We start from the raw sequence: 26,605 nt of genomic DNA on the forward strand, positions 1-26,605 counted from the left end.
GGAAAGGGAGGATGTCAATAGGCAGGACGATGTATGTTCATGGAACCATCCATTCTGGTAAAGCAGTGATTCCTAGACTCTAATTCTGTAAATTAGTAAAATCTACAGAAAGAGAAGAAGAAAAAAAAAAAAAGTTGCTGGGGAGAATAAAATAAGTTAAAAAAAAAAAAAGAAAAGAAATTCATGCTGGGGTGGGACATGCGGGATGGGAGTTTGGGAAAGGCTGGGGACATGAGACAGAACACTGGGGTCTCAGATGTAGAAGGCCTGGAAGGGGGAAGCTCACCTCCATCACTTGGGGATTCTGAACCCTCACAACATGCCAGGCCCTGTACTAGGTGCTGGATATACCAAAGAACAGCAGACCTGGGACCTTCGCTCAAGGACTTTCAATCTGGCAGTTAATGCAGTAATCACACATGAGAATGTTTAATTTCCAAGTGAGAGAAAAAAGGAAAAAAATAGCAGATATTTGGAAAATGGCTTCAATTAAAAGGCAAAATGAGACAACCAATGGAACCAGAAGGCAGTGAGAAGAACAGGAAGCAAACGGGAGCAGACAATTCCTGGAAGCTGGTGGAGGAAGAGTTTCAAGGAGTAATAAATGGTGCTAAGTACTGCTGAGAGGCCAAGGGAGACAGGACTGAGAAGCAGCCACTGGCCTGTTGGGCACAGAAGACATGATGACCTGAGCGCAGTGTTGAAACAGGTGAGTCAGGATTTCAAGGGGCTAATGCGTGAGGAGATGGCAGAAAAGTGCAGGTGACAAGACTTCTCTTCCAAGAAGTTAAACAACAAAGGAAAGGTGATGGGGAAACAAAGGAAAGGTGACCAGAGGAAGGAGTGAATGTAAGGGATTGCCTTATCAAAATGGGGATGGTTTCGACAAGATTGAAAGCAGATCAGCAAGGGCCAGCAGGGAAGGAGGAGGAGGAGACAGAAGATGTAAGAAAGGAGGAGGACACTGTCAGGGCTCTGTCCCAGGGAGCATGGGACGCTATTAAGAACATCAACCAACAGGTCAGGGCACAGCTTCTTGGAGAGAAGGGGAAAGGAAATGAGTGAAGATTAAAATACCCGGAAATTAAAGATGGCACGAAAGGATGCTGACGAAGCGCTTGTTATGGGGTCATGGGGTCTTTGCTGGGAAATAGGGGGAAAGGAGAGTCATTGGCTATGATCTGAGTGAGACATGAACAGCTTGGAAGGTGCCATCAGCCACCAAATGTACGTTCACGCTACAAACATTTACAGAGGGCCTTGCAGACACCAGAAACTGCATTTACACACAAGCATAAACCAAGTCAGCAAGCATTTATTACTATAGGTAAATACTCTGGGTAAAGAGAAACAGGTTGTTTTTATCACACTCACATCTAGAAAAAAAGACCATAAGCAATAATAGGTGATAACTACACAGCCTTTGAAGTTTATGCATGTGCTAATGGATGAGATCTCACTATTTTAAGAGCCCAAAATTCATTCCTCAGGAGGAAATATATGGTGTTAGTTCATTTATTCCACAGATGCCGCATGTCTGAACATCAGACAAATGAGCTCTTAAGAAGCAAGCCAGGGCCCCCGTTCTCCAGAAGGTCACCATCAGATGTGACATCCTGAAAGCTTCTGCTCTTTCCACCATTTTAGCACATTTTATTTAGTGCCTGCAACGTTAACTGAAGCAACCCTCCCAGTTTTTGTGCTTCATTAGGAGGTAAGATTGGCTATCTGAACATTTGTAACAAGATACTTTTCTGGATGCAAAATGATTTTAGGCAACGGAGTGGACCAGAGAGTTCCAGGGCATGGTTTTTCAGTACCATTAAACACCCAGACAAACTCTCTTAAAAACCACTGTAGGAGTCCTCTTGTGGTGCAGCAGGTTAAGGACCCAGCATTGTTACTGCAGCATCCTGGGTTGCTGCTGTGGCATGGGTTCGATCCCTGGCCCAGGAACTTCCACGTGCCTGGAGTGCTGCCAAAAAAGGGAAAACAAAAAACAAAAAACAAAAAAACAAAAAACAAAAAACAAAATGCACTGCACTTTTTTTTAGGTTTTCTTTTCACAGTTGCAGCTGCGGGTTCAATCAGGTGAGGGGTTCGAATTGGAGCTGCAGCTGCAGGCCTACAGCACAGCCACAGCAACACCAGATCCAAGCTACATCTGCAACCTATGCCTCAGCTTGCAGCAATGTCAGATCCTAAACCCACTAAGTGAGGCCAGGGATCAAAACAGCATCCTTAGACAACGTTGGGTCCTTAACCCACTGAGCCACAGTGGAATGCCTGAAACCCACTGCAGCTTTTAAAATTATAAATTAAATGTGTCACTTCCCTGCATGTAACCCTGCACATGTGCTTTCAACTACCATTATAATAAGAGCTATCCTCCTTACTCCAGCCCTTGAGGCCCTTCGTGACCTGCTCCCTGTCACCTCTTGTACTGTCCTTGTATATGTGCGTGTATAATTTTTTTTTTTATGTTTAGGCTAGTGAAGAGCATCTCACCTCACCTTCCTGGTCCAAGAAAGCAATGTACAAAACTCAAGCCAGTCCTAGCTTCCTGCCTATCGTGCACACGTAGTCACTCAGCATGTACTAAATATCACAAGGGCGAGGAGGGTTAACAGGGGGAAGATCATGCTTTATGTTCACACCAATACATTTACTTCCCTAATTCTCTTAACGAGACAGTTTAATGATTAAAAATAAATTAATAGCATGTATTGATTCTGTAAAAATATGATTAATGACTTTTTTTGAGATAAAACTATCATCTTGATTATTAGATAAAGAAACACATATTAACTGACTTTTAAGTTGGGTAATTTACTCCATTAAAATCAGCTACAGTGTTTCAAGATTTCATGTATTGTTCAAACTCATGTGTGCAAACAAACTCATTAAAATTCAGGAGACCTCACTCAGAAACTTACTGTACTTAAAATTCAGGGCTCTAACAGAGGGCATAGAGCTGGAATATTTAAATTGAAACACTTGTCCTTTCTAGACAGGGCATTCAACACGGTTTTTGTTTTTGTTTTTGTTTTCACCAGAAAGAGGAATTCAAGATGCCTGAGAGTTGGCAGCAACTAGAAGGCTCTGAAGAACGCGCTCCTTACATCACACTGACATCCTGCACTCGAGGTCAAGAGCTGTCTTAGACACCTCGATAGCCAGCTGAGGCCAGGGACAAACACCTTCACTATGGGAATGAGTTTAAAGAAATATTTCTCATTCTAGCTTAGTAAAACGCATGCACTGGAGTTCCCTGGTTGGCTCAGTGGGTTAAGGATCTGGCGTTGTCACTGAACTAATTTTCTAGAAAACTAAAACACACCCCATCAAGTAACCAAAAAGTTTCCATTCATATTTTTTTATGGAACTCATTCTAACAAGTGCTTAAGTTGCCTGGAAAAAAATAAAACTCTCACCATTTACAGGGTGAGCATGGCTGCATGTGAGGCCCTATGCTAAATGCTTTACTACCATACTTCATTAAACCACCCAACGACAATCCTCTGCAGAAGAAGGGACAGGGACCAAGGAGCTTTAAAGGATGTGATGACATTAACCAGCTAGTAAGGAATAGCGCCACAGTGCACCATGCACCACATCGCCTCCTTAAATATAGCTAATCTTTTTTTTTTTTTTTTAAATATTTCCAAGTCACTCTTAGGGCAGAAGTCCATAGTGGTTAAAAACACAGACTCTGGAACCAGACTGCCTAGACTTAAGCCTGGGTTAGTTCTACCCCTTCCTAGCTATGTGACCCTGAGATGTTATACAACCACATTTTGCCTCAGTTACCTCATTTGGAAAAATGGAAATAACAATAGAATGTACCTGAGAAGTTGTTGTGAAAATGGGTCAATTCATGAAAAATGTCAATTCACGTTAAATGCCTAAAACTGTACCTGATATATAGTAAACACTCAGTAACTATTAGCTCTTATCATTGAAAGCAAGCTTAATGATAAAGCCCTCATGATCACCAAGGTTCTTTTTTTTTTTTTTTTTTTTGGTTTTTTTTTAGGGTCACACTCCTGGCATATGGAAGTTCCCAGGCTAGGGGTCCAATCGGAGCTACAGTTGCTGGCCTACGCCACAGCAACACCAGATCCAAGCCATGTCTGCGACCTACATCACAGCTCACGGCAATACCAGATCCTTAACCCACTGAGCAAGGCCAGGGATCAAACCCGAAACCTCATGGTTCCTAGTTGGATTCATTCCCACAGCACCATGACGCGAACTCCTCACCAAGGTTCTTTTTTTTTTTTTTGTCTTTTTGCCTTTTCTAGGGCTGCTCTTGGGGCATATGGAGGTTCCCAGGCTAGGGGTCCAATCGGAGTTGTAGCCACCGGCCTACGCCAGAGCCACAGCAACGCAGGATCCAAACTGCATCTGCAACCTACACAAAGCTCACGGCAACGCTGGATCCTTAACCCACTGAGCAAGGCCAGGGACCGAACCCACAACCTCATGGTTTCTAGTCAGATTTGTTAACCACTGTGCCACAACAGGAATTTCTCTCACCAAGGTTCTTACAGTTGTGTCATCCTTGGTGAACTGAAACTGAGTTTACCTACACACAGTCTCACACACACATACCTTCTGTGTCTCCCATGTGCCAAAGAGATTATGCACACAATAATGCAATTTTCTCTCAAAGTAAAACATAACAAAGCTCCTGCAACAGAGTTACTACCCTTCCTTTATCAATAAAGAAAATGGCTAAATGATTTCTCTCAAGTATCAAGTAACAGAATTAGGATTTGAATTTGAGAGTTTCTGTCTCAAATGCCCAAGTTCTTTTACCTACACAATGGCATCTTCAGTTCCTATATCTACTTTTCCCATTTTGTTGGTGAGTCTACTTTGTCACTTAGGATCAGATTTTTAGAAGGGACCGAATTTTTAGGGTGTATGTACCACAACATTCCCTTTTGCTTATAAAGAAGTGGAAGCTGGGGAGGCTCAATACCGACTTACCCAAAGTCACATAGTGAATGCCACTGCCACATACCATGCTGCTACTTTTTCCTCTCTGATGCTGGTGGCCTGCCTCCAGGAGGCCCCCAACTCTGCTCCCACAGCCACTGTATAAATCAAGACTGCAAAGGCTGGGAGTTCCTGTCATGGTGCAGCAGAAATGAATCCCACTAGGAACCATGAGGTTGCTGGTTCGATCCCTGGCCTCGCTCAGTGGGTTAAGGATCTGGTGTTGCTGTGGCTGTGGTGTAGGCCGGCAGCTAAAGCTCTGATTAGACCCCTAGCCTGGGAACCTCCACATGCCTTGGGTGAGGACCTAAAAAAGCAAAAAAAAAAAAAAAAGAATGCAAAGTCTGGAGTTCCCTGGTGGCCTAGCAGTTAAGAATCAGTGTTGTCATTGCTGTGGCATGGGTTTGAGCCCTGGCCTGAAAACTTCCACGTGCCGTGGGAGTGGCAAAGGCTACAACAAAGGCTAAATGAGGACCCAGGGGCTCCCCAATGAGGCAAGTTCATGCATTTCAGCAAGTGGACTTTATTAGATCTAATTGCACTGCTTGGACCTTTCCACTTTCTGGCTCACAGCAGCATTCTGGAGACTCAAGGTTAGCAAAAAAATCAGGTATTACCCTGGACTGCAATGTCACGGTGAACCTGAGGAAAACTGCCAAACATGGCTTTACAAACAAAACCCAGAGTAGAGACAATTTCACCCTAGAAAAAAAGGGAAGGACAGGCTAACATGAAGTTTAAACTTAATTTGCCAAAGGAAGGAAGCTCACAATTAAAGCAGCCGCTCCTAGCACACTACAGTCTAAGGCCAACAACATACGTACAAGCATAATAAACCAATGGCCCCATGCGGAGAAGCAATCCTGAGATTTCGGATATAATTAGTTTCCTTTCCACAAAAGAGTTGGATTCTTAATTAAACTATGTCTCCTCCTGCCCCCATTCCTCTGTGTATACATTTGATTGCTTCCTAAGGGACTGGGTTAGAGGCCAGGAGACAATCCAAACCACAGTCCACTGACCTCCAGAACTGAAGTTCAAGCCTCGAGGCTTGGCTCTTCTACCTACTGACTTGACTGATTAACAGTCAATCACCCTCTCAAAACCTTAGCTTCCTTGTCTAGAACAGGAAGATAACCTCTGTCCGTGGAGATGATTGATTACTGAGGAGTTTAAATAGGGATGTAAGTGAAAGTACTTTGTCGACAGGAAAGATCCAAGCAAAGGGAAGAAGGGGCCACTGACCACAATGTCTGCTCCTAACCAGTCTCCGTGGAGGAAATCCCCAATGACTCCCCACTGCTCTCAGCACAAAGTCCAGACTCCTCAACACTATAGTCCCTTCACAGCCTGCCCTCTACTTACCCTTCACCTTTACCTCCCATCTTCCTGCAGGGGCTGAGTCTCCCACATCTACAGGGAGAGTCCTCCCTCCTGAGTCTCCTGCATCCTACTCAACTAATTCCCCCCCAAGTTCTGATTTTCACCTAGACGACATCCCCTCCTAGGGGATCCCCTCCTCAATGCTCCGTAACATCTTACATAACCCCTTTGAAGCCCTTTTCATCATTGTGTTAAAATTACCTGGCTACTCATTACTCTTTCTCCTCTCGATATTTTGTGGACTGAAAAATGTTCACTGGAGGAGTGAATTTAGTGCACATGACTTAGTGTCTGACACTAGTGGCCTGTTAACAAACTACTGCACTTCCCACCCCCAGCCTCTCCTTTTCACTGAAAACAAAGGCCATGAGAAGCTGAGACTTGGCCAAAAGCAAATGGCTAACCAAGGACAGAGATGTGCTTGGACCCTACATTTCCTAGTTCAATCTCAGACTTTTCTCCCACAAAATACTATGTCCAGATTATATGCAGTACCATCAGTGTCTTTCCATAGCAAGAGAACTGAAGGCAGAGGAGTCGTACGAGGAAAGAGATTTGAAGTCAGAAAACTAGTACTTAAGGCCAGGCTCTGTGTGACCATGAACAACCCCCATGCCTCTGGCCCACATCTGTCAAACAGAAATTTCACATCAGCATACCTAAGCAGCAAAAGGCTTCCTACTATTTCAGATTATTTTTCAGCTACTTCGCCATGTTTTATGTGGCAAAAATGAGATAAAGTGAAAATTCCTTATAATAACATCTCAAAGACATTTTTTACAGCTTTCAAGTACTGTCATCCCTTAGTATTTGGGGGGGAATGGTTCTAGGGGAGGCACTTCCCTCCCCCCAAAAGCACGGATATCAAAATCTGCAGATGTTCAAGCCTCTTATACAATGGCATAGTATGTGTACATAAACCTATACAAATCCTCCCATATACTTTAAATCATTCCTACTTATAATACCTAATACAATGTAAATGCTATGTAAATAGATGCTGGTGTGTGGCAAATTCAAGTTTTACTTTTTGGAACTTTGTGGAATTTTTTTCCTGAATATTTTCAATCCAAGGTTGGTTCAATCCGTGGATATAGAATCTGTGAATATGGAACCCATGGATATGGAGGGCTGACTGTAGTTTTTTCTGGTGATGTTTAGCTTTATTATTTAAAGCAATACTTTTCTTTTGGCTGCATCCATGGCATGTGGAATTTCCAAGGCCAGGAATCAAATCCACACCACAACAGTGACAACCTCCAATCCTTAACCTGCTGAGCCAACAGGGAACTCCTAAACCAAGACATTCTTAAGGACAAGATACAAAAGCATTAAGCTATATCTTTGGTGCTATAAAAAATGTACTCAAATTACAAGATCAACACAGGCCTGGCTTGAACTAACTAATGCTACTATTTCTTCCTTCTGTCTTCATGTTATCAAAACACTGGTGTCTATGTGCAAAAAGAAACCTCCCCACAATTATTAACTGAAAAAGGACAAACTCCTTTTTCTTAACAGGCACTCCTTGATTTCATAGACTCACAGAATGCTGCAGCCAGAAGAGACTCTGAAGACCATTAAAGCCTGAACATGCCCTTCACAATGAGAAAACAGGCCTGGTCTAATGTCCTTAAAAGGGACTGGTGCTATCACTGATTGGAAACACACACCAATTGTTTTTCAGAGCACTATATGCTTTATTTTGCAATAATGAGATGATTTGAACAAAAAGTGTGGTAAATCATATAATGAGATCCTAACAAAAATTTAAAATATAATGGTTGGAGGCTAAGGACCAAGAGAGAGACACATTTCTGATGATATTTACATATGCAGATGGGCTTTGTTTTGTTTTTTGTTTGTTTGGTCACATCCATGCCATGCAGAAGTTCCTGGGCCAGGGACCAAATCTGAGCCACAGCAGTAACAAGGCCAAATCCTTAACCACTAGGCCACCAGGGAACTCCTATATACGCATGTTTTTAAATTTACCTGTATATATAATTTTGTGGGTGTAAAAGAAAGTATTTCACTTGTCCCATTAATTTTTCATGTGTCTATGAGATTAGAAATTTTTTTTTTTTTTTTGTCTTTTTGCTATTTCTTTGGGCCGCTCCCTCAGCATATGGAGGTTCCCAGGCTAGGGGTCTAATCGGAGCTGTAGCCACCAGCCTACGCCAGAGCCACAGCAACGCGGGATCCGAGCCGCGTCTGCGACCTACACCACAGCTCACGGCAACGCCGGATCCTTAACCCACTGAACAAGGGCAGGGACCGAACTCGCAGCCTTATGGTTCCTGGTCGGATTCGTTAACCACTGCGCCACGACGGGAACTCCGAGATTAGAAATTTTAACAACAATAGTATGTAGACAAAATAGAAAATGCACTCAAACTACTTTGTTTTGGATGACACCCTAAACTGTTCATTACTGGCTGTGACTGAGACAAGCACTGATTTTGTTCATTCTTTGGTTTTAAACAATGTAAAAAAGCAATGCAGTCAAAAGTCACTATATTTTAGGCAATGTTTCTAAATCCTCACCCAAGAGTTTGCTCCAACTGTTTTCTTGGGGGGTTTGGTTTTTTTTTTTTTTCTTTCTAGGCCTGCACCCAAGGCATATGGAGGTTCCCAGGCTAGGGGTCGAATCAGAGGTACAACTGCCAGCCTACACCACAGCCACAGCAACACAGGACCGGAGCTGTGTCTGCAACCTACACCACAGCTCATGGCAATGCTGGATCCTTAACCCACTGAGCAAGGCCAGTGATCAAACCCAAAACCTCATGGTTCCTAGTCAGATTCGTTTCCGCTGCACCACGATGGGAACTCCACCCCAACTGTTAATAAAAGCAAAAGAGATGGAACAAGCAGCCAAAAGAACTGATCAGGGAGAAGGGTGGAATGCTGTTTTCATTCTTCTCTTCCCAACCCAATCCCCTCTCCTCAAACCCTGGTTGGGACGAGGTGTTAATGGAAAGTGAAAGAAGAAAACGGCCTGAATCATTCCAAAAATGGAACTGTTAACTCTCAATAAAGAACTATTTTCCAGGCCATCTCAAGATTTTATTCAGAGACCTTCGGAAGAGAAAAAATAAAAAATTCCTTGTTGAAAACCATAAGCAGCTATCCTATCCAAATTCGTAAGCAACAAAATACAGTAGGGTTAGTCACTGACATCTCACAATGCAAACTCTTTGTTTTTGTAATGGATTTTGTGTGTGAGATTAGAATATTGTGCAATACCTATTTCAGCAAAACAAATATTACATAGGGTCATAAGAAACAAACTCTTATAATTCAACTCCTAAGGAGATCACCCTATATTTCATGTCAAAATCGATCATATATTTTAGAGATTGTCCTACTTTATACATCAGGAAAATATCTATGAATTATTAAAATAATCACTGTCAAGTTCTTTCTCCAAACATGTAAAATTAAAATGTGATGTCGGGAAGTCATGTCAGTCCCAGCTCTGCCAAGCAGAAAGCTATGAAACACTACAGATTGCTGAGCGACTTGAAGTGGGATTCTATACCTAATGGAGCTTCCCCAAAGTGCTTTGAAATCCTGCAGTGCCGTCATGAGATGGCAAGCAGCACTGTCATCCAGCCTGTCTTAGTGACAGCAAGCCTCATTTGATGAACGTGAGGACATGTGAAGCTTTCACACTTTCTCCTGGGAGCCCAGAATTAAAATTCTGGGCCGAGGAAGATGAGCACTCCATCGAAAATGTCCAAAGGTTCAGCAACAGGTAAATACCAAAGCTCCTAGTTAAACTGATGCTAAATCTCACAGGTAAGATACCAAGAAAATACTTCCTCACAGCCAAGTAACAAGGGCTGCTACAAGAACTATTTCCAAGTTGTTTCCACTACTTTATGTGACTTCCCTAAGGAATTCCTGAGCAACTAAGTAACTTAAAAAAAAATTACATACATTTCTTCCTCTAAAGACAATCAGGCACCTACTAATTTTAAGGTTCTTAATAAATCAATGCAAATTATGAAAAATCCCAAAATTCAAAACTGAACATAGGAAAAGGACACATCTCCAGACACAATGTATTCAATAATCATTGATGGGTAGTATTTTAATACTGAAATTTGGCCACAACACATTGGATAGCAAATTCTACCCATTCACTTTAAAAAATAGACAGCAAATGTGTAGGATGTTGTCACCCACTCTCTCCATCCACTGCTGGCGGCCCACGTCATGAATCCATCGCAACCCCTGGCCCTGCTGAGCTCTGACAGGACCCTGGAGCTCTGTGTAACACAGCATGCCAGGAGGCAGCTATCAACCCAGCAGCATTGGCATTCACACGGAAGCCCATTGCATCCCGGCTTTGCAGAGTCCTCAACCATACGGCACTAAAACACTAAAACAAACCTACAAAGGAAGACACTGTGTGTTATTTAGCTTCAGGACTACCTCAAAACCTTCATTTAGACATAAAATGGTACCTGTTCCGTATTATGTAATTTTCTAAAGGATAAGGAGAGCAGAAGACGCAACTGCAAATATTAGTTTTACTGTAGACACTATGCTGCTCCACTGAGATACACAAGCAGTTCTGTATAATAAATGGTTATGTTCATCTTTTTACAAGTAGAATTTAGCTTTATTCAACCCAAACGCCCGGCCCAGTTCCAACCCACTCGCTACTCTTGTCACTCAACCCAGTGCTGGGCATAACACAGGCACAAACACAGCTCCATCTGCTAATTAAAACTGGGCATGAAACTGTTAACAGGCATCTGTTGCATTGTTTGAAGCTAATGGGCAAAGACAAAGCTGAAATAGCTCTTCTAAAGCAAACCCAGTGATTTCACTCATTTTCTATTTGGTATTTATGTTAGTGGGGGGTTGGAAGCTGGGTGTTAAACAGGTTATTATGGAGACTAAAAGATAGGGGAACTATCTTTCAGAGTCTAAAATAATCCCTTTAAAACTAATTATAGAAAGACAGCACTTTTACGGTGGGGGAAATACCACTCTTGAATTTAGAATTCAAATCAAGCACTTTTAACCTTATCTCAGACATCATCTAATAATCTAGAATGCTATGAAAGATAATAACCAAAATTCAAGTAATGCTTTTTTAGCTTCTAAGCACTTTTATAATTCACCCATCCAGATAGTCATTCACTCAGTTAATTGGTCATTTAATACAGGACTTGGAGACTTAAAAGGTGAATAAGACTTGTTTTCTGACCTAGGGAACTCACAGCAACCTTAAAAAGTTGGGAGAGTATTATTACCCTCTAGTATAGAAAAAGGCCCACTGACTCACTAATGGTCCAAAAAGTAAGAACTCAGATGTCAGGACATGAACCCAGATCTGATGGCAGAGCTCTTGCTCCTAATTCATGCAATTGCCCTAACACCAAACATGAACCAGGCCCCTTCATCGACCACTTGCATTTCATAAGCTCCGTCTTATATACGCCACAATATTACCACCTAACATCTACTTCTCACTCCCACCCTCTTCTCCTGCTATGAAAATGCTTTCCTGATTTTCCCAGGTAGCAATTCTAACACACCTGAGAGAGCTGGTCTCCAGAGGGGTCCTGTGTGCAGGCAAGCAGACCCAACCTAGAGCCTGCCTGAGGCCATGGCAGCAGCCCCCTGGCCTTCCACTTCTGCTTCCCTGTTTCTTTTCAGATTGGGCTATCAGATTCCATTAAAATATCAACTGCCAAATTCTCCCTTGCCTTCAAAGACCAGACATTTAATGCTAAGACAACATCCAAACCTATTTCCCTCCAGCTTTTCTCAGAGGATCCAAACAATCTTGGTGCTGTTGCCAAGAGAAACTCCTCCCTGATTTGCTGCCATGGAGAACAGCTGGTGAAGCTCTTTGTTAAAGTACACTTATTCCTAAGACATATCCAGGTCTGTTTCCCAGACTCAGTTTCCCACTCCCATCGTCCATCTGCCAAATGTCTTTTTTCATTTCCTAGAACACTGAGGAGATGAGTTTAACCCTTTATTAGTATCAAATCCCTAAAACAGTATTGTTTCCAAGCTATCACTTAGATCGGAAGTCTAGGGATAGCTTTGAAAGAATGCAATGACATTAAAATAAGGCTTTATGTACAAAATGTTCAATTTGAAGTTGCCTGTCCCTTGCATATTTTTGTTTGAAAGGTTGAAATCAAGGAAAACAACTATGAAAATTAAAATCAACTTGCACTACATATCTGGCCTATGCTCAGCCAAATGTTGATATCATCTTGGATAAAAAATGTAAATATGACAAAGTTTGTTTTTCAGTCAATAAGTCTTGATAAAAGCTTTGAATTGCTACCAACCAAAAACAGTTTTTAATGTTAAGCTGGGGTCAGCAAACTCTTTCTATAAAGGAACAGTTAGTAAATATTTTTAAGCTTTGTGGGACACATATGGTCTCCGTTGCATACTTTTTGTTTTGTGCTATTTTTTAATAACCCTTTAAAATGTAAAAACCATTCTTCACTTGTGGACTGCACAAAAACAGGCTGCAGGCCACATCTGGCCTGTGGGCCAGAATGTGCCAACTCCTAAATTTAAAGAAAGTGGATCCAAGAAAAAAAAAATGCAATGTTAGGGAATAAAATAGCTAAAAGTGCTCTGACAGGACTAGGCTGCACCCATTACCAGCACACTATTAATATGACTTCATTAGTTATTTTGCACATGGAAGGAATTTTAATGGTAGGATGCACTTTGATCTCCTAACCTGAAACTACAGACACAGAAGGAAAGGGCAAAGGTCAGTTCTTATATGCTGAGTTAGCCCATATAAACTCCTATAGGACTGAGTCAATGTATTAGCATTTACACTTTCCCTGAAGAGCTAATCCAAGGGGGGACACCTTAACTTTCCTCACATAAATAGCAAACATGCAAAATCTAATTCCTCCCTGGAAAAGGTGGTGGCCTGAATTTATGGAGGTGATCATCCTGATCAGAAATTGTGGCAGCTCAATTGTGAAGAGTGACCCAGACCTGGATTTGGGTTTCACCAGAGGCTCTTCTACAACCAGCTGTGTGATCTTGACAGTATCGACCTTAGCTTCTTTTAGATATAACTGGGGCAGGGGCATCAAGTAGATAATTTCTAAGATTCTTTCTACTGTCAAACTATGACTATACTAAATAATAAAACCACTCAGGAAATACCCTGACAGGAAGAAGGGGGCAGGGCAGGGGAGAGACAGTAAAGGGAAGAAGCTTAGACCGTCCTGTTGGAGGACAGGGCTGGGCTTTCTTTCCTTTTTTTTTTTTTGTCTTTTTTTTTTGGCCATTTCTAGGGCCGCTTCTGTGGCATATGGAGGTTCCAAGGCTAGGGGTCGAATCGGAGCTGTAGCCGCCGGCCTACGCCAGAGCCACAGCAACGTGGGATCCAAGCCGCATCTGTAGCCTACACCACAGCTCATGATAACACCAGGTCCTTAACCACTGAGCGAGGGCAGGGATGGAACACACAACCTTATGGTTCCTAGTCGGATTCATTAACCACTGAGCCACGATGGGAACTCCCAGGGCTGGGTTTTCTCTTTTTGTTCTACCAACATCTTGTTCGGTACAGGCCACTCTAAGATGTCAATATGCCATGGTATCAATATCAAAATGTACCCATATCCCATGGGAAATATAATAGGGAGCTACTGCATTATCGTTTCCTAGCTGTCTCAATGCTACCCTTTGCTACACTTAATTCCTAATAAGGATTATGTAAGGGGTTTGGAGAGTCAGTTAAAATTTTTTGTCAGTTCTTAAACATCTGAACTGAAACATTAGTTGGCTATTGATCCTAAGCAATGGGTCTATTACTTCAGATGGATAAAACATCCTTACTCAATCATCCCTACTATTTGTTATCTCAATAGTTATCTGACTGATATACAGGAAGATTCCTAGCAAGTCAGTTGGGGGAAAAAAAAAAGTACCCTCCACCACTTCCAAGAGCAAAAAGGAAATGAGAGGAGCCAGGATATCAGAGAAGATGCCAGAACCTTAGAGAAATGAAAAAAGAAAGTATCAGACAGACGACCATATCTGTGATTGAAATGACTAAATGTCTCCTTCCTTTCTTGATGGCAGAACTATCAAAACAGTGTCTAGAGGTGGCAGATGTCCTTTAAGAAAAAAAAAAAAAAAAAACCTACTCAAATTTTAACAAAGCAAAATTAAGACTTTACATGTATCTTCATGGGAAGAAACAGGCATTCATACATAACTACCAAAATGTACACACAAACCCCAGGTATTAAGAAATGGATCTTTCCTGTGATGTAGACCTTATCAAGTTTTGTCAGCAATGATGTGGCAAACCTTGTCAAAACCCAATCAGAGAAGCCCAGAACTTCCACCCAGAGGTACCTCAAGAACTAATTATGACTAGGAGGAGATGGGCCACCAACTCTCCCCACAGCAACTTTAGATCACCTGGAGATAGGGGTGAAGGGTAGGGGAGGCAGTGGTGAGGAGATATTATGCCAGAGACGTGGGCACTCCAAGCCTGTGTCTGTGGCCAGTGTGTGTGTGGAACTTTCCACCAGAATGTTGTTACCCTTCACCTTACTGGCCTAGCTTAATGGCGGCTCCAAAGCATCAGGCTGCAGGTATGCACATTTTTTTGTGCTGTCTGAAGACCGTGGGCTACCGCATCCTGTCAGAGCTCTGGGGCTAAATAAGAGGCGGGGGATTTCCCCTCCTCCATGTCAACTGAAGACACCACTCAGAGCCCCTGTTATACCACATCCACCCCCTAGAAAATACCAAGGCCAACGTCATACATCAGACTCACCACATTTAACATCTCTCTCCTGTTAGGATGATTGATCCTTTTCCTTCCTTAACAGCTGCAATCCTCCACAAAACCGAATTTCAATCATTCAACGAAAAACAAAACCTACGCAAGATTCTACTCCTTCAGAATAAAAAGTACAGTTGTAAAAGGAAGCAGACACACACAACAGGTGGGACAAAAATTAAAAGACAAAAAAAAGAGGAAACTTATCAAAGTATTACAAACACTTTGTAATAAACCCAAATTACAAGGCAAAAGTCATTTAAAGAGCTTAACAGAAACAGCATCACTGAGATTCAGTCACTTTCAAATACAGGAGAATGCTTCTGGGGGGGTCACACACAGAAGGGACAAAGGGTGACCCATTCAACTAGTTAGAAACTGTCCTTTACCATCTGGATTTCAGTGTGCACTCAACAATGGAAAAGAGTTATTTGGGGTTTTGAAATTAGGAAAAAATTAACATCTTTTGGTTGCTGTAACAGCTCCTATCAAGTCTCTGAGGAATATACTTGAGACATTACATTTAAGATCTGCCTCCTGGGAGTTCCTGTCGTGGCGCAGTGGTTAACGAATCCGACTAGGAACCATGAGGTTGCGGGTTCGGCGTTGCTGTAAGCTGTGGTGTAGGTTGCAGACGCGGCTCGGATCCAGCGTTGCTGTGGCTCTGGTGTAGGCCGGTGGCTACAGCTCCGATTCAACCCCTAGCCTGGGAACCTCCAGATGCCGTGGGAGCAGCCCAAGAAATAGCAAAAAGACAAAAAAAAACAAAAAACAAACAAAAAAAACCCTGCCTCCTCAGAAAAGAAAAGGTCCCACTCAGGAATGACTGACAAGAAGTTGCAACCCAAACTCCCCTAAGCCCAGACATTAGAACACCAGGGAGGTTTCAGACCACTAAATCCATATGAAAGATACCACAACAAACAAATCACAGCCTCTCCTATTGCTTGGCTGAAGAGTGCTCCAAAGCCCAATATTCTTTTATTTTTTTTAGGGCCACAGGTGCTATATATATAAGTTCCCAAACCAGAGGTAGAATTGGAACTACAGCTGTCAGCCTACACCACAGCCACAGCAATATGGGATCTGAGTCGAGGGATCCTTAACCCACTGAGCAGCCAGGGATCGAACCCACATCCTCATGGATATTAGTTGGGTTCGTTTCTCCTGAGCCGTGACGGGAACTCCAATATTCTTATTTACAAATGATAAATTATCCTTAAAACATACAGATATGCAAATACACTCATTACCATAGCAGTAGCCCCCTAATAATTTCAGCAATTCATGGCAAAATATGCTGTAAGAATCATTTGAAAGATGCTTAACTGAGCTACCATTAGAAGCCACAAACAGGAGTTCCTGCAGTGGTTAACGAATCTGATTAGGAACCATGAGGTTGTGGGTTCAGTCCCTGCCCTTGCTCAGTGGGTTAAGGATCCGGCGTTGCCGTGAGCTGTGGTGTAGGTTGCAGACGCGGCTCGGATCCCGCGTTGCTGTGGCTCTGGCTGTGGCTCTGGCGTAGGCCGGTGGCTACAGCTCCGATTCAACCCCTAGCCTGGGAATCTCCATATGCCGAGGGAGCGGCCCAAGAAATAGCAAAAAAAATAAAAATAAAAAAAATAAAAAAAGAAGCCACAAACATCAACCAGACAACCAAGAGCTACCATTCTTAAGGAGCAGGTCACTTGAATAGGCAGAAAACCAGCTCTGATTTGCTCTTCTTCAGTTTACACTAAGTTAAGAGATCCTGTTACCTGAATACATCTTCGAAAAAGTAGGAAGGACAGCTCCTGGCCAAGACTGGAAAAATCAGAATCAACTGAAAGTAACTGGGGGGTATATGGCATGTTGTGATCCATTTAGCAAGTAATAACTAAAACCAAAGGAAAATGTACAGGGATGCAGATAGAACCTAAGATCAATTCCTCAGCTGAGAAGTTACTAAACCTTCAAGGCTAAGAATTTTGAAAATTGTCAAGTACAGCTTCTCAGGAGATAGTGAAGGAATGAACCAAATGTTCCTGACCACACCATTCCCAAAGTCACCAATTCTCTTAATGCTGATTTAACACTCACAGAATAATTTAAAACTCCATAGACAGTATCCCATTACTCGTCATTTTCTGCTCTTTCTCCTGCACTTTATCCAAAGAGAGAAAATGGTAACCAGTGCTCCCAGTTACTGGAGAAAGTCCTACTCTCCATTTCCTCACCCTTTCCCATCTCTGCTCCACTCAGCCTCTCTACTGTATATTCTGCTTCCCTTTTTCCTTTCTGTTTCACACTCAGCTCTCCTTTACTTTCTCCAACAAGTATCCTCATTCTATTCTGTCCTCTGGTGTCCTAAACTCTTCTCCTACCTGCAGTTTTCTTCTGCCCCTTCCCATGATATCTCTGACCAGATTTCTTGTAACCAGTGCCCCTCATCGCTCACCTCCTGATCACTCATTCCCCTGAATCCTGCTCGGATTCCCAGGTTCTCACCTCTCTTGTCCCTTGTGTCCTCTGTCCCTTTACTTCATGGACCTCCCATTCCCATTCCCCTAACCCTTCATTTCCCCCTTCACATTTCCTTCCTCCTTCCTGTCTTTCAATCCGTTTCACACCCACTACCCTTTATCTCTCTCCAGGAGGTTTCCTGTGTGCCCCCCCCACACACTTTGTCCCTCTAAGACGCCTCCCTGTCACACTCCCAACTCTCTCATTTCCCCAAATACCCCTAGTCCTGTTCCTCTGGTTCCCCTTCCCCTTCCTTTACCCCCAAGTTCCTCCCTTCAACCTCTCCCCCCACACACCAGCTCATGTCCCCGCCTGCCCCTTTCCCACGGACCTCGCCGCCCTGCCGTTCCCAGGGTCCCCTCCCTGGGGCTCCCGAGCCACCCCCCCGCACGCTCTCGGCCCCTCGCACCCGCCCCCCATTTCTCACTCCCCGTCCCCGGCCGCGTCCCCTCCCTCACCGATGGTGGAGATGAAGGTGGTGTTGAAGGCGTCCTCGGAAAAGCGGAATAGGAGGCAGGTCTTGCCCACGCCCGAGTCGCCGATCAGCAGCAGCTTGAACAGATAATCATACGTCTTCGCCATCTTCTCTCTCCGGCCCTCTGACCGGGGAGCGAAAGGAGCGGCAGAGAGAGGCGGGGAGGGTGCCGCGGGCCAGGGGGCGTGCCCGCTGAGCCACCGATCGCCCCGCCCCTCTCCCCGCCCCCTTCCTCGGAGACGGCCTGCGCGCCCCGCCCCTCGTGACCAATCCTCGGGGTTTTCGTCATCACCGCCGGTGCCCCCATGCTGTATGGGATCTGTAGTTCTTTGAGGAGCTACGGGCGTTCCCCCGGCAGGCTGTCCCCGGGCCCCCAGAGGATAAAAAGAAGATCCGTTCTGGGCGGGATGATTGGGGATTAGGCGTTTCCACTTGAGCTAAGATGTGAGGCCAGGTTTCCAACTCCGCAGGTCGCGCCACCGGAACTTAACTTCGTCTATTCTTTGTGTGCCAGCGCCTTTCAATTCCAGGACCTCGGAATCGGAGTCCTTCGGTTCCCTCATCTCTTCTACTGGGACCCAGAACTGAGATGCTTTCTCTCCTTCACGCTGCCGTGGCGCAGCCTGTGGATTATCTGCAGAGCGCCTTATCTGGCTTTTCCTGCAGTTCCTGCCCAGCACCACGTCTAAGCCCTCTCCTGCAGACCCTCAGTTATAGAGCTTGAAAAGAATGGTTGCCGTTCTAACTTGAACCCCACTCCTGTTCTCCTTACGCCTCCAGAGCAGAACCAAGTACAGTGGGTAATTTAGAGGATCTGCTGTGCATACCGCTTACCCCACTCCCCCACCACCCGCAGCAGGATGGACCAAAAAAAAAAAAAAAAAAAAATCGGGGAAATGAAATTTTTAAGGCTTCTGTTACAGGTCTTGCCCTATAAAATTGCAAGCATCGTGCAATAGAGGAACTACGAACATGAGAATCTAGAGGATAAGATTTGGATTTTGTCTTGTTTCAGCAGCTTACCAACACACAGGCTCTCTGCACCTCAGTTTTCTCATCTGAAAAAACAAGCTGTTTCATAGGGTTGTAGGAAAAAAATAAGTGAGGTACTGAATGTGAAAGCACTTTGAAATCCTCAAGGCATTGTAGAAATGTCGGTGATGATGGTTACCTTCTTCAGCCTTCTGTGGTTCTCTCTTAATGGATGACAAATGGAGGACAGCAGCCTTCTGTTATACCCAACTTAATCCTTTATTTACTGTCTTAGACTATTATTCTTTGTTTTGTGAATGTATGGGTCCAGGCCTCTCTCACTCACTAGTGGCAGAAACCCAACCCCTAATGAGGAGGGATTCTGCCTTTTGGCACAGGCTGAGCCTCCCTGCCCCTGCCAGTTCTTGAACACGTCTGTGAATCTGGCCTCAGCCAAGGCCGAAGAAATGTGGACAGCTCAGTACTATACCTTCCTCTTCGTTCTGGAAAAGAGGGGAGGAAAAAAAAAACCCTTCAAAGACCACGGGAATCTTCTTTCTTTTATAAAATATGTAGTGATTAAAATAACTTGTAGTTGCTCTAGCTACACACAATCATTGGCATTCTCTCTCTGTATGAATAAGAACCCACTGACTTGGGAATTCTTTTGTGCTAAAGCGGGTTAAGGATGTGGTGTTGTCACTGCAGCAGCTTGGGTAGCTGCAATGGCGTGGATTTAATCCCTGGCCTGGGAACTTTCATATGCCGTGGGCATGGCCAAAAAAATTTTTTAAAAGAACACACTGATGTGGCAAAGAACTGAAATTCATAAGAGAAGCTAGGGTTAGGAATTTTAAAGTCCCTAAGTTTCCTTAGGGGAATTTTGTTAATTGATGGAAATTTTAAAAAGTTTTTTTTAGTCTTGTTTTCACTTCCCCAGTTTTTTCTATTAGCAAATATATATATCATTGGGACTTTCTAGCTAATAAGTCTATGCACCACTGTTGAACCATTCAAGCATTTTGATATATTGACACTACTTCGAGAAGAATATAATATTTTGCTTTTCTGAATTATGAATCTTCGTATTTAGTATAACAGCATGTTACTTAAAGATCAGATTTTGGTGGTAGTAACTACTACTGAATCAAGGCACTTTGCTCCAGAGACTGGACAATATGCATATTCGTATAGCTGAGGGTACCACAAGTACCTTCAGCTGGTTGCCACTTTCTTTCCTTTCTCCAAGTGGCATGTTACTGTGTTTTGAGAAAACCACATCAATATTTCTTGCCAGTTGCTCAAACTCACCCTTGCAATGCTGCATCATGCAGAACACTAGGCAGACCAGCACTTTCTACTTGATGCTGTAAATGTTTATTGAAGCCTTTGATAAGGTCAGCATGTACATGGCAGCTTGACTTACAGAAATCTAGCTGTCCAAGGAGTTTCCCCTGCTGCGGTTTTTGTCTGGTCAGCACTCTTTCTTCCTGCTTTGGGGAAGCTTCTCCTCCCCCACTGGTGGCTGTGAATTATGGTAAATTATTCCTTTGGCCACAGAGGTGGGCATATGGCCAGGCAAGGTCAAACTGAATCCTTCCTTGTGAATTTTTTAATGATGGTGATGATGCTGAAAGGACGTCTCTCTGATGTGAGGTCTATGTGAGCTTCAGGCTGGTTTGACCAGCGCTCTAGTTCATTTTCCTGTATTATTTTGTTACTGCCCTCCTCTATATGTTTACTTTGTTCCCAATCTGGCTTTCGTCATGGTAGCAAGGAGGACTGCCATGTTGCACAATTCCAAGGGCCATTATTCACTTCTTACAGTAGTTTATTCATCTCTGGGGTCTTTGACCCCCAAGAATCTACAAACATATTCGTGAGGGCCTGTGTGTTCTCTAGGCAAATCTTCAAATTAATTCGAGTATTCTTGAACTGGTTTAACTTGCTGCAAGAAGAGTTCCTGTTGTGGCACAGCAGAAACTTATCCGACTAGTAACCACAAGGTTGCAGCTTCTGGCCTCGCTCTGTGGGTTAAGGATCTGGCATTGCTCTGAGCTGTGGTGTAGATCGCAGATGTGGCTCAGATCCTGCATTGCTGTGGCTGTGGTGTAGGTCGGCAGGTGCAGCTCCAATTCAACCCCTAGCATGGGAACCTCCATATGCCACAGGTGCAGCCCTAAAAAGCAAAAAATAAAAATAAATTGCTAAGTGAGAGACATGTCACCTTTCTTAGTCGCTCATGTGAAATTAAATTTGATCCCTACTTGTCCAGGGCTGGCAAAACTGGTACCAATCATTATTAGGAATTTTCCTCCCCTTAATTGTATCCTATAAGAATCCAAGTGCTTACATGGCCCTGAAACACTAGGGGCAAATCAGCCTCTGGTCATCAGTCTGCTGATGCTTCTGTCCAACCACCCTTGGGTTCTTGTCCTCTGCCATCTGTTGAGCACAGCTGTCCCGGTGGGCTACAAAGATGTCCTTCATGGTGATTATTTTCACTGACTGATGACTCAGCCATCGAATAAGTTCTCTCTGTATTATCTAATAGTTTGTATACTTCTTTGTCTTCTCCCTTAAAACTTGTGATCTTTGAGGACAGGGACACTGCTGATGTTTCACTGTGTCCCTAGCATGCCTACCATGATGTCTTACACATGGTAGGTACTCAAGTTGTTGAATAAATAAACGAACATCTGACTATCACGCCAGTAGCCTAGGTATTTTTAAACCTCTGGGACACCTTCAGTTTTTTATTTGCTATTAGAGCTAGGTATTTTTAGCCTCCCCAATACCTTTCTGGTTGTACTCTATCTTGTATTTCAATGTTATTCATTCTCTAAGCATATTATTTATTGTTGTGTTTTAAAAAAATCAGTGTGATTATATATTATTGCTCTAGCTTGTCAAGATTGTATTGAATGATAACTCCCCAAAAATACCAGTTTCTCTTATCAACTGCATGTCATCCAAAAAACATGCTATTTGTTTAGTGATAATCCAGTAGGATAATTCTATAATTATCTTCATCAGAGAAGGATACACTGTACTCTTTCTACCCACTGATATTTCCTACATGATCACTGGTTGAATAATGTCCACTCAAACAAATATTCATTAAGCTCACATTTTGAAACCAGCTCAGCAAAGCCACCTGGATACAAAGGTATCTATCATGTGGTCCCTGCCTTCAGTTTGCTCCCCAGGTAATTGAGGGGAAAGCCCACAAGTGAAAAGTCCAGTGATAAATAGAAGGCAGCTATCTGACTGACACACAGTTCATTGATTTTGATGGGTCAAGCGTTCATTCTGATTGGTTGGCTTTTAATTCGGATTGATCAGGCATCCGATCTGATTGGTCAAGTGCTCATACCACACTGATTGTTAAATATTTTGCACAACACCACTAGCTGTAAAAGTTAAATGAAAATGACATGATAGGAGTTCCCATCGTGGCGCAGTGGTTAATGAATTCGACTAGGAACCATGAGGTTGCGGGTTCGGTCCCTGCCCTTGCTCAGTGGGTTAACGATCCAGCGTTGCCGTGAGCTGTGGTGTAGGTTGCAGACGCGGCTCGGATCCCGTGTTGCTGTGGCTCTGGTGTAGGCCGGTGGCTACAGCTCCGATTCAACCCCTAGCCTGGGAACCTCCATATACCTCGGGAGCGGCCCAAGAAATAGCAACAACAACAACAACAACAAAAGACAAAAAGACAAAAGACAAAAAAAAAAAAAAAAAAAAAAAAAGAAAATGACATGATAATACCAAAAAATGGCTACATGGAATTTACTGGGTAGATTGGAATCCAGTCTAATACCTCTTGTATTATTTCTTTATCTAATAATAATTTTTTGACAATAAAATGTTAGTAAAATCCATTCCTTGCATTAACCTAGGCATTGCTATGTAGGATTTTGTGTCAAGGTATATACACAGTAAGTACTATGTGTTTTAGGTAGAGTTTCTTTTTAGAATGAATAACTAAAGAAAGCCTTTTGGAACCAACTTTAAAATGGACTTTGATCCAGCAGCAAAGTCAACATATGCTGAAACTCACAGTCAGCATCATAACAGGTATTGAGATATGTAGGGTAGTAAATAATAGAACACTAAATGGCCTAAATAATGAAAAAAAATTTACTTAATCATATACAAAAATAATCAGATCTAAAACTAGTGACAGGTGAGTAATTCAGCAGCTCAAATGACATGCCCAGGACCTGGTTTCTCTGGCTTTCTTAGCAGTGCTTCCTCAAAGTAACATTTATTTCAGCAGGTTGGCCTTGTGTGGTTGTAAAATGTCTTCCTGAATTTCTAGGACTCCTGGATTCAAAGAGTATAGAATGTAAAAGTTCAAACAAATACTGTAGAATTGCAATTCCCATTGTGGCTCACCGGCACTGAACCCAACCAGTATCCATGAGGATTCAGGTTCAATCCCTGGCCTTACTCAGTGGGTTAAGGAACTATGTTGCCATGAGCTGTGGTGTAGGTCACAGACATGGCTCAGATCTGGTGTGGCTGTGGCTGTGGTGTAGGCTGACAGCTGCATCTCCATTCAACCCCTAGCCTGGGAATTTCCATATGCTATGGGTGTGGCCTTAAAAAGGAAAAAAACCCTGGAATTGAGTTCCATGTACCCTGACTGCCCTTCTGTGAACCAATCCTAGGGTCCAAGAAAATGGTGTAGGCCAACTGGCTTACATCATTGGAACTGAGTATAGGGTCAACCTCACCCTAAATCAGTGTTCTGTTAGAAATAGAGAAGGCAGGAGGCAACAAGGGTGTGAAGCAACAAATGAGTACTACCACCTACTTCAGTGTCAAATGCATATAGATATTCATATCATGTTTGGTTATGTTAGAGTTTTTGGAGAGGTCATGGGGCTGAATTCAGGAAAGTTCTGACTTGTCATCTCTTAAACAGATGGATTAATGTTGACCTGGGAAGAAGAGGCAAGTAGGAAGTATTGTTCTGTTGAGGTTGTCCAAAGCTAGAACTAACATAGGCACTTAGATCCCTGGTCCCTTTTCTGTCCCCAGTTCAGCAACCAGCTAAGGTTAACACTTTGGCAACCTGGAACTTTCTAAATTCCCTGTCAGGTTCTGACAAGCCTGTTCTGGAATTTCATCATGGAAGAAGGATTGGACAGAGCATCAGGTGACCCAGATCTGTTCCTGGCTCTGCCACTAATTAGCTCTGTGACCTTAAACAAGAAGAACAACCCTTCTCTGCCTCAGTTTTGTCAAATGAAAGAGGTTGCATGAAATAATCTTTTTCTGTCTATAAAATCCTTTGGCTCTTGAACCCAAGTTCCTAACAGATGACCTGAGATCTGCCCTTGGGGTTCTAGTCTTAGAGACTTTGGTCTCCAAAGCCAACCAAACACTCTAGCGAGTTGAGGAGGTTTATCAACAGGCTTAGCAGGTCCCTTGGAGGCCAGGCAGGGTGTGGTGCTGGGAAAGGAGCCCCAGACACCTAGTTCCTTATTCTAAACAGCATTCAGTTCACCCTTTGACTAAAGTTATTAGCACTTCTCTCTTTCCAAGGAGTGCAAAGTTTCAGTCTTCTCTCTGATGGCAGCAAGTTATTGGGATGCTAACAATTTACTGGGTTGCTAATCTACAGGATTAAGAGAAAACTGAAATTCGGCTTTGTATTTTGAGCTGTATCCAAATTGTTCCTCCTTAATATGGATAATCATATCCTGAATAACCTTAAACATAGATTCCCCCCACACACCCCAATTTAACAGCAGCAAGTGTTTATAAATGGAGTTAATCAGGGAGCAGGTTGAATGCTCCTGAACCTGTGATAAAACACCTCCCTTGAAATTCTTTGCTTGAGCTATTCAAGCAGAACTGAAGAGTTAATATGAAATCAAGCAGAACTCTTTGATTACTCATTTTTAAGATTTAAAATGATAAATTATGGTGACAATCTAATAGAAGGCTGAAGGGCTGAACAGGTGATTTTGTTGAGCCAGAATGAATATTCAGAATAAGAAGAACCACTAATAATATCCCAATCACAGAGTAATTTCCCTTCTATTACTTTCTGAAACTCGAATACCTATATGGCCTAATTAGTGCTGTTTAGGGGATTATCACATCTTATTTCTACACTGAATGGCATCATTCGGCATTTAATATTCATTGAGGCTTTTATGAAACAGAGAGGTTTCCATATGTCTCTAGAGCAAAACATTTGTGTTTGCCATCTGCTGCTCGAGAGTAGTTTTGTAGAAAAAGAATGCAAATTGCTTGGTTCTTTCATTACTTTGGGGTTAGGCTGTATTGTAGTTGGGGCTGTGGGACAGCCAATTCACTGCTAGGAGAACACTGTTGTTTACTTAGCCACCAGCTTAAAAAAAGAGTCTTCTTTACCAACACATGGCATGAAAAGAAACAGGAGCCTAAAATTATCTCTGTCCTTTTAACTAGAGGCAAAGACCTTTGTGAAGTGATGTGTGAAGCTTTTTTTTTTTTTTTCCCTTGAGGTGGCATTAAGGAGATACTGTCCAGAGCACTGGGCCTTGAGGTCAGTGTAGCAAGCATCAGTTCTCTTTTCTCAGTACTGACACCAAAGGAATATATGACTCAATACTTAAAAAAAAAAAAAAAAAAGTCAAAGGATCTCCTTGAGGTCAGTATCAAAAAAGAGGTAATTTATTTTTTTCACCCAGGAGCTATTTACCTTTGTTTTGGACTCTGTACCATTCACTTCTTGAATTGTGGATCATTCTCTATTCAGTAACATCTCCATTGGCAGATGGATACACACCATTAGTTTTGCTTAATCAGGAGTAACTTCAATCAATAGAATTTAACCAAAGTGGAAACCTTGGAACTTCGAGATTATTTGTAGATTTCAATTACTGATGCTTTTTCTAATTCTCCTCACAGTAAAATTTCATTCACTGAGGTTATTAGTATATAGAATGCAAGACACTGGCAAATGAAAGGGACCTAGTTTGGCCACTGACTAGCTATAATATCCTAACCTCATGGACCTCTGATTTCTTTTTCTTTAATTTTTTTTTCTTTTTAGGGCTGCACCTACAGCATATGGAAGTTCCCAGGCTAGGGGTCAAATTGGAGCTGGGGCTGAAGCCACAGCCACAGCAATTCGGAATCAGAGCTACACCTGTGACCTACACAACAGCTCAGGGCAACACCAGATCCTTAATCTGCTGAGCGAAGCCAGGGATGGAACCTGCATCCTCATGGACACTAGTTGGGTTCTTAACCTGCTGAGTCACAACAGGAACTCCTGGATTTCTGATTTCTAAGACCGTTTTCTACTTTAAGATGCTATTAAGCCAATGAGGATAACAGATGGTTTATTCTAATGTTTCCAAATTTGTATCTCAGAATACTAAGTGAATCAGCAGGTATTAGTAGGCAAAACTAGGAGAGAGGGTTTCACGGTCAAACTCTTTTGAGAAATG

The 26,605-nt window shown here is 42.8% G+C and overlaps 1 protein-coding gene across 1 annotated transcript in view; it reads right to left on the reverse strand.

Moving 5' to 3' along the window:
- Positions 1 to 18,385, reverse strand: part of RAB8B (RAB8B, member RAS oncogene family) — a 67,372-nt gene extending 48,987 nt beyond the window's left edge. Inside the window, exon 1 of the mRNA XM_001929029.7 lies at positions 18,163 to 18,385. Coding sequence (XP_001929064.4) covers positions 18,163 to 18,286 — 124 coding nt within the window. The 5' untranslated portion in view covers positions 18,287 to 18,385. The remainder of the gene's footprint in view (positions 1 to 18,162) is intronic.

This window comes from Sus scrofa, chromosome 1 (genome assembly GCF_000003025.6).
Source record: "Sus scrofa isolate TJ Tabasco breed Duroc chromosome 1, Sscrofa11.1, whole genome shotgun sequence".
NCBI classification, from domain to species: Eukaryota; Metazoa; Chordata; class Mammalia; order Artiodactyla; family Suidae; genus Sus; species Sus scrofa.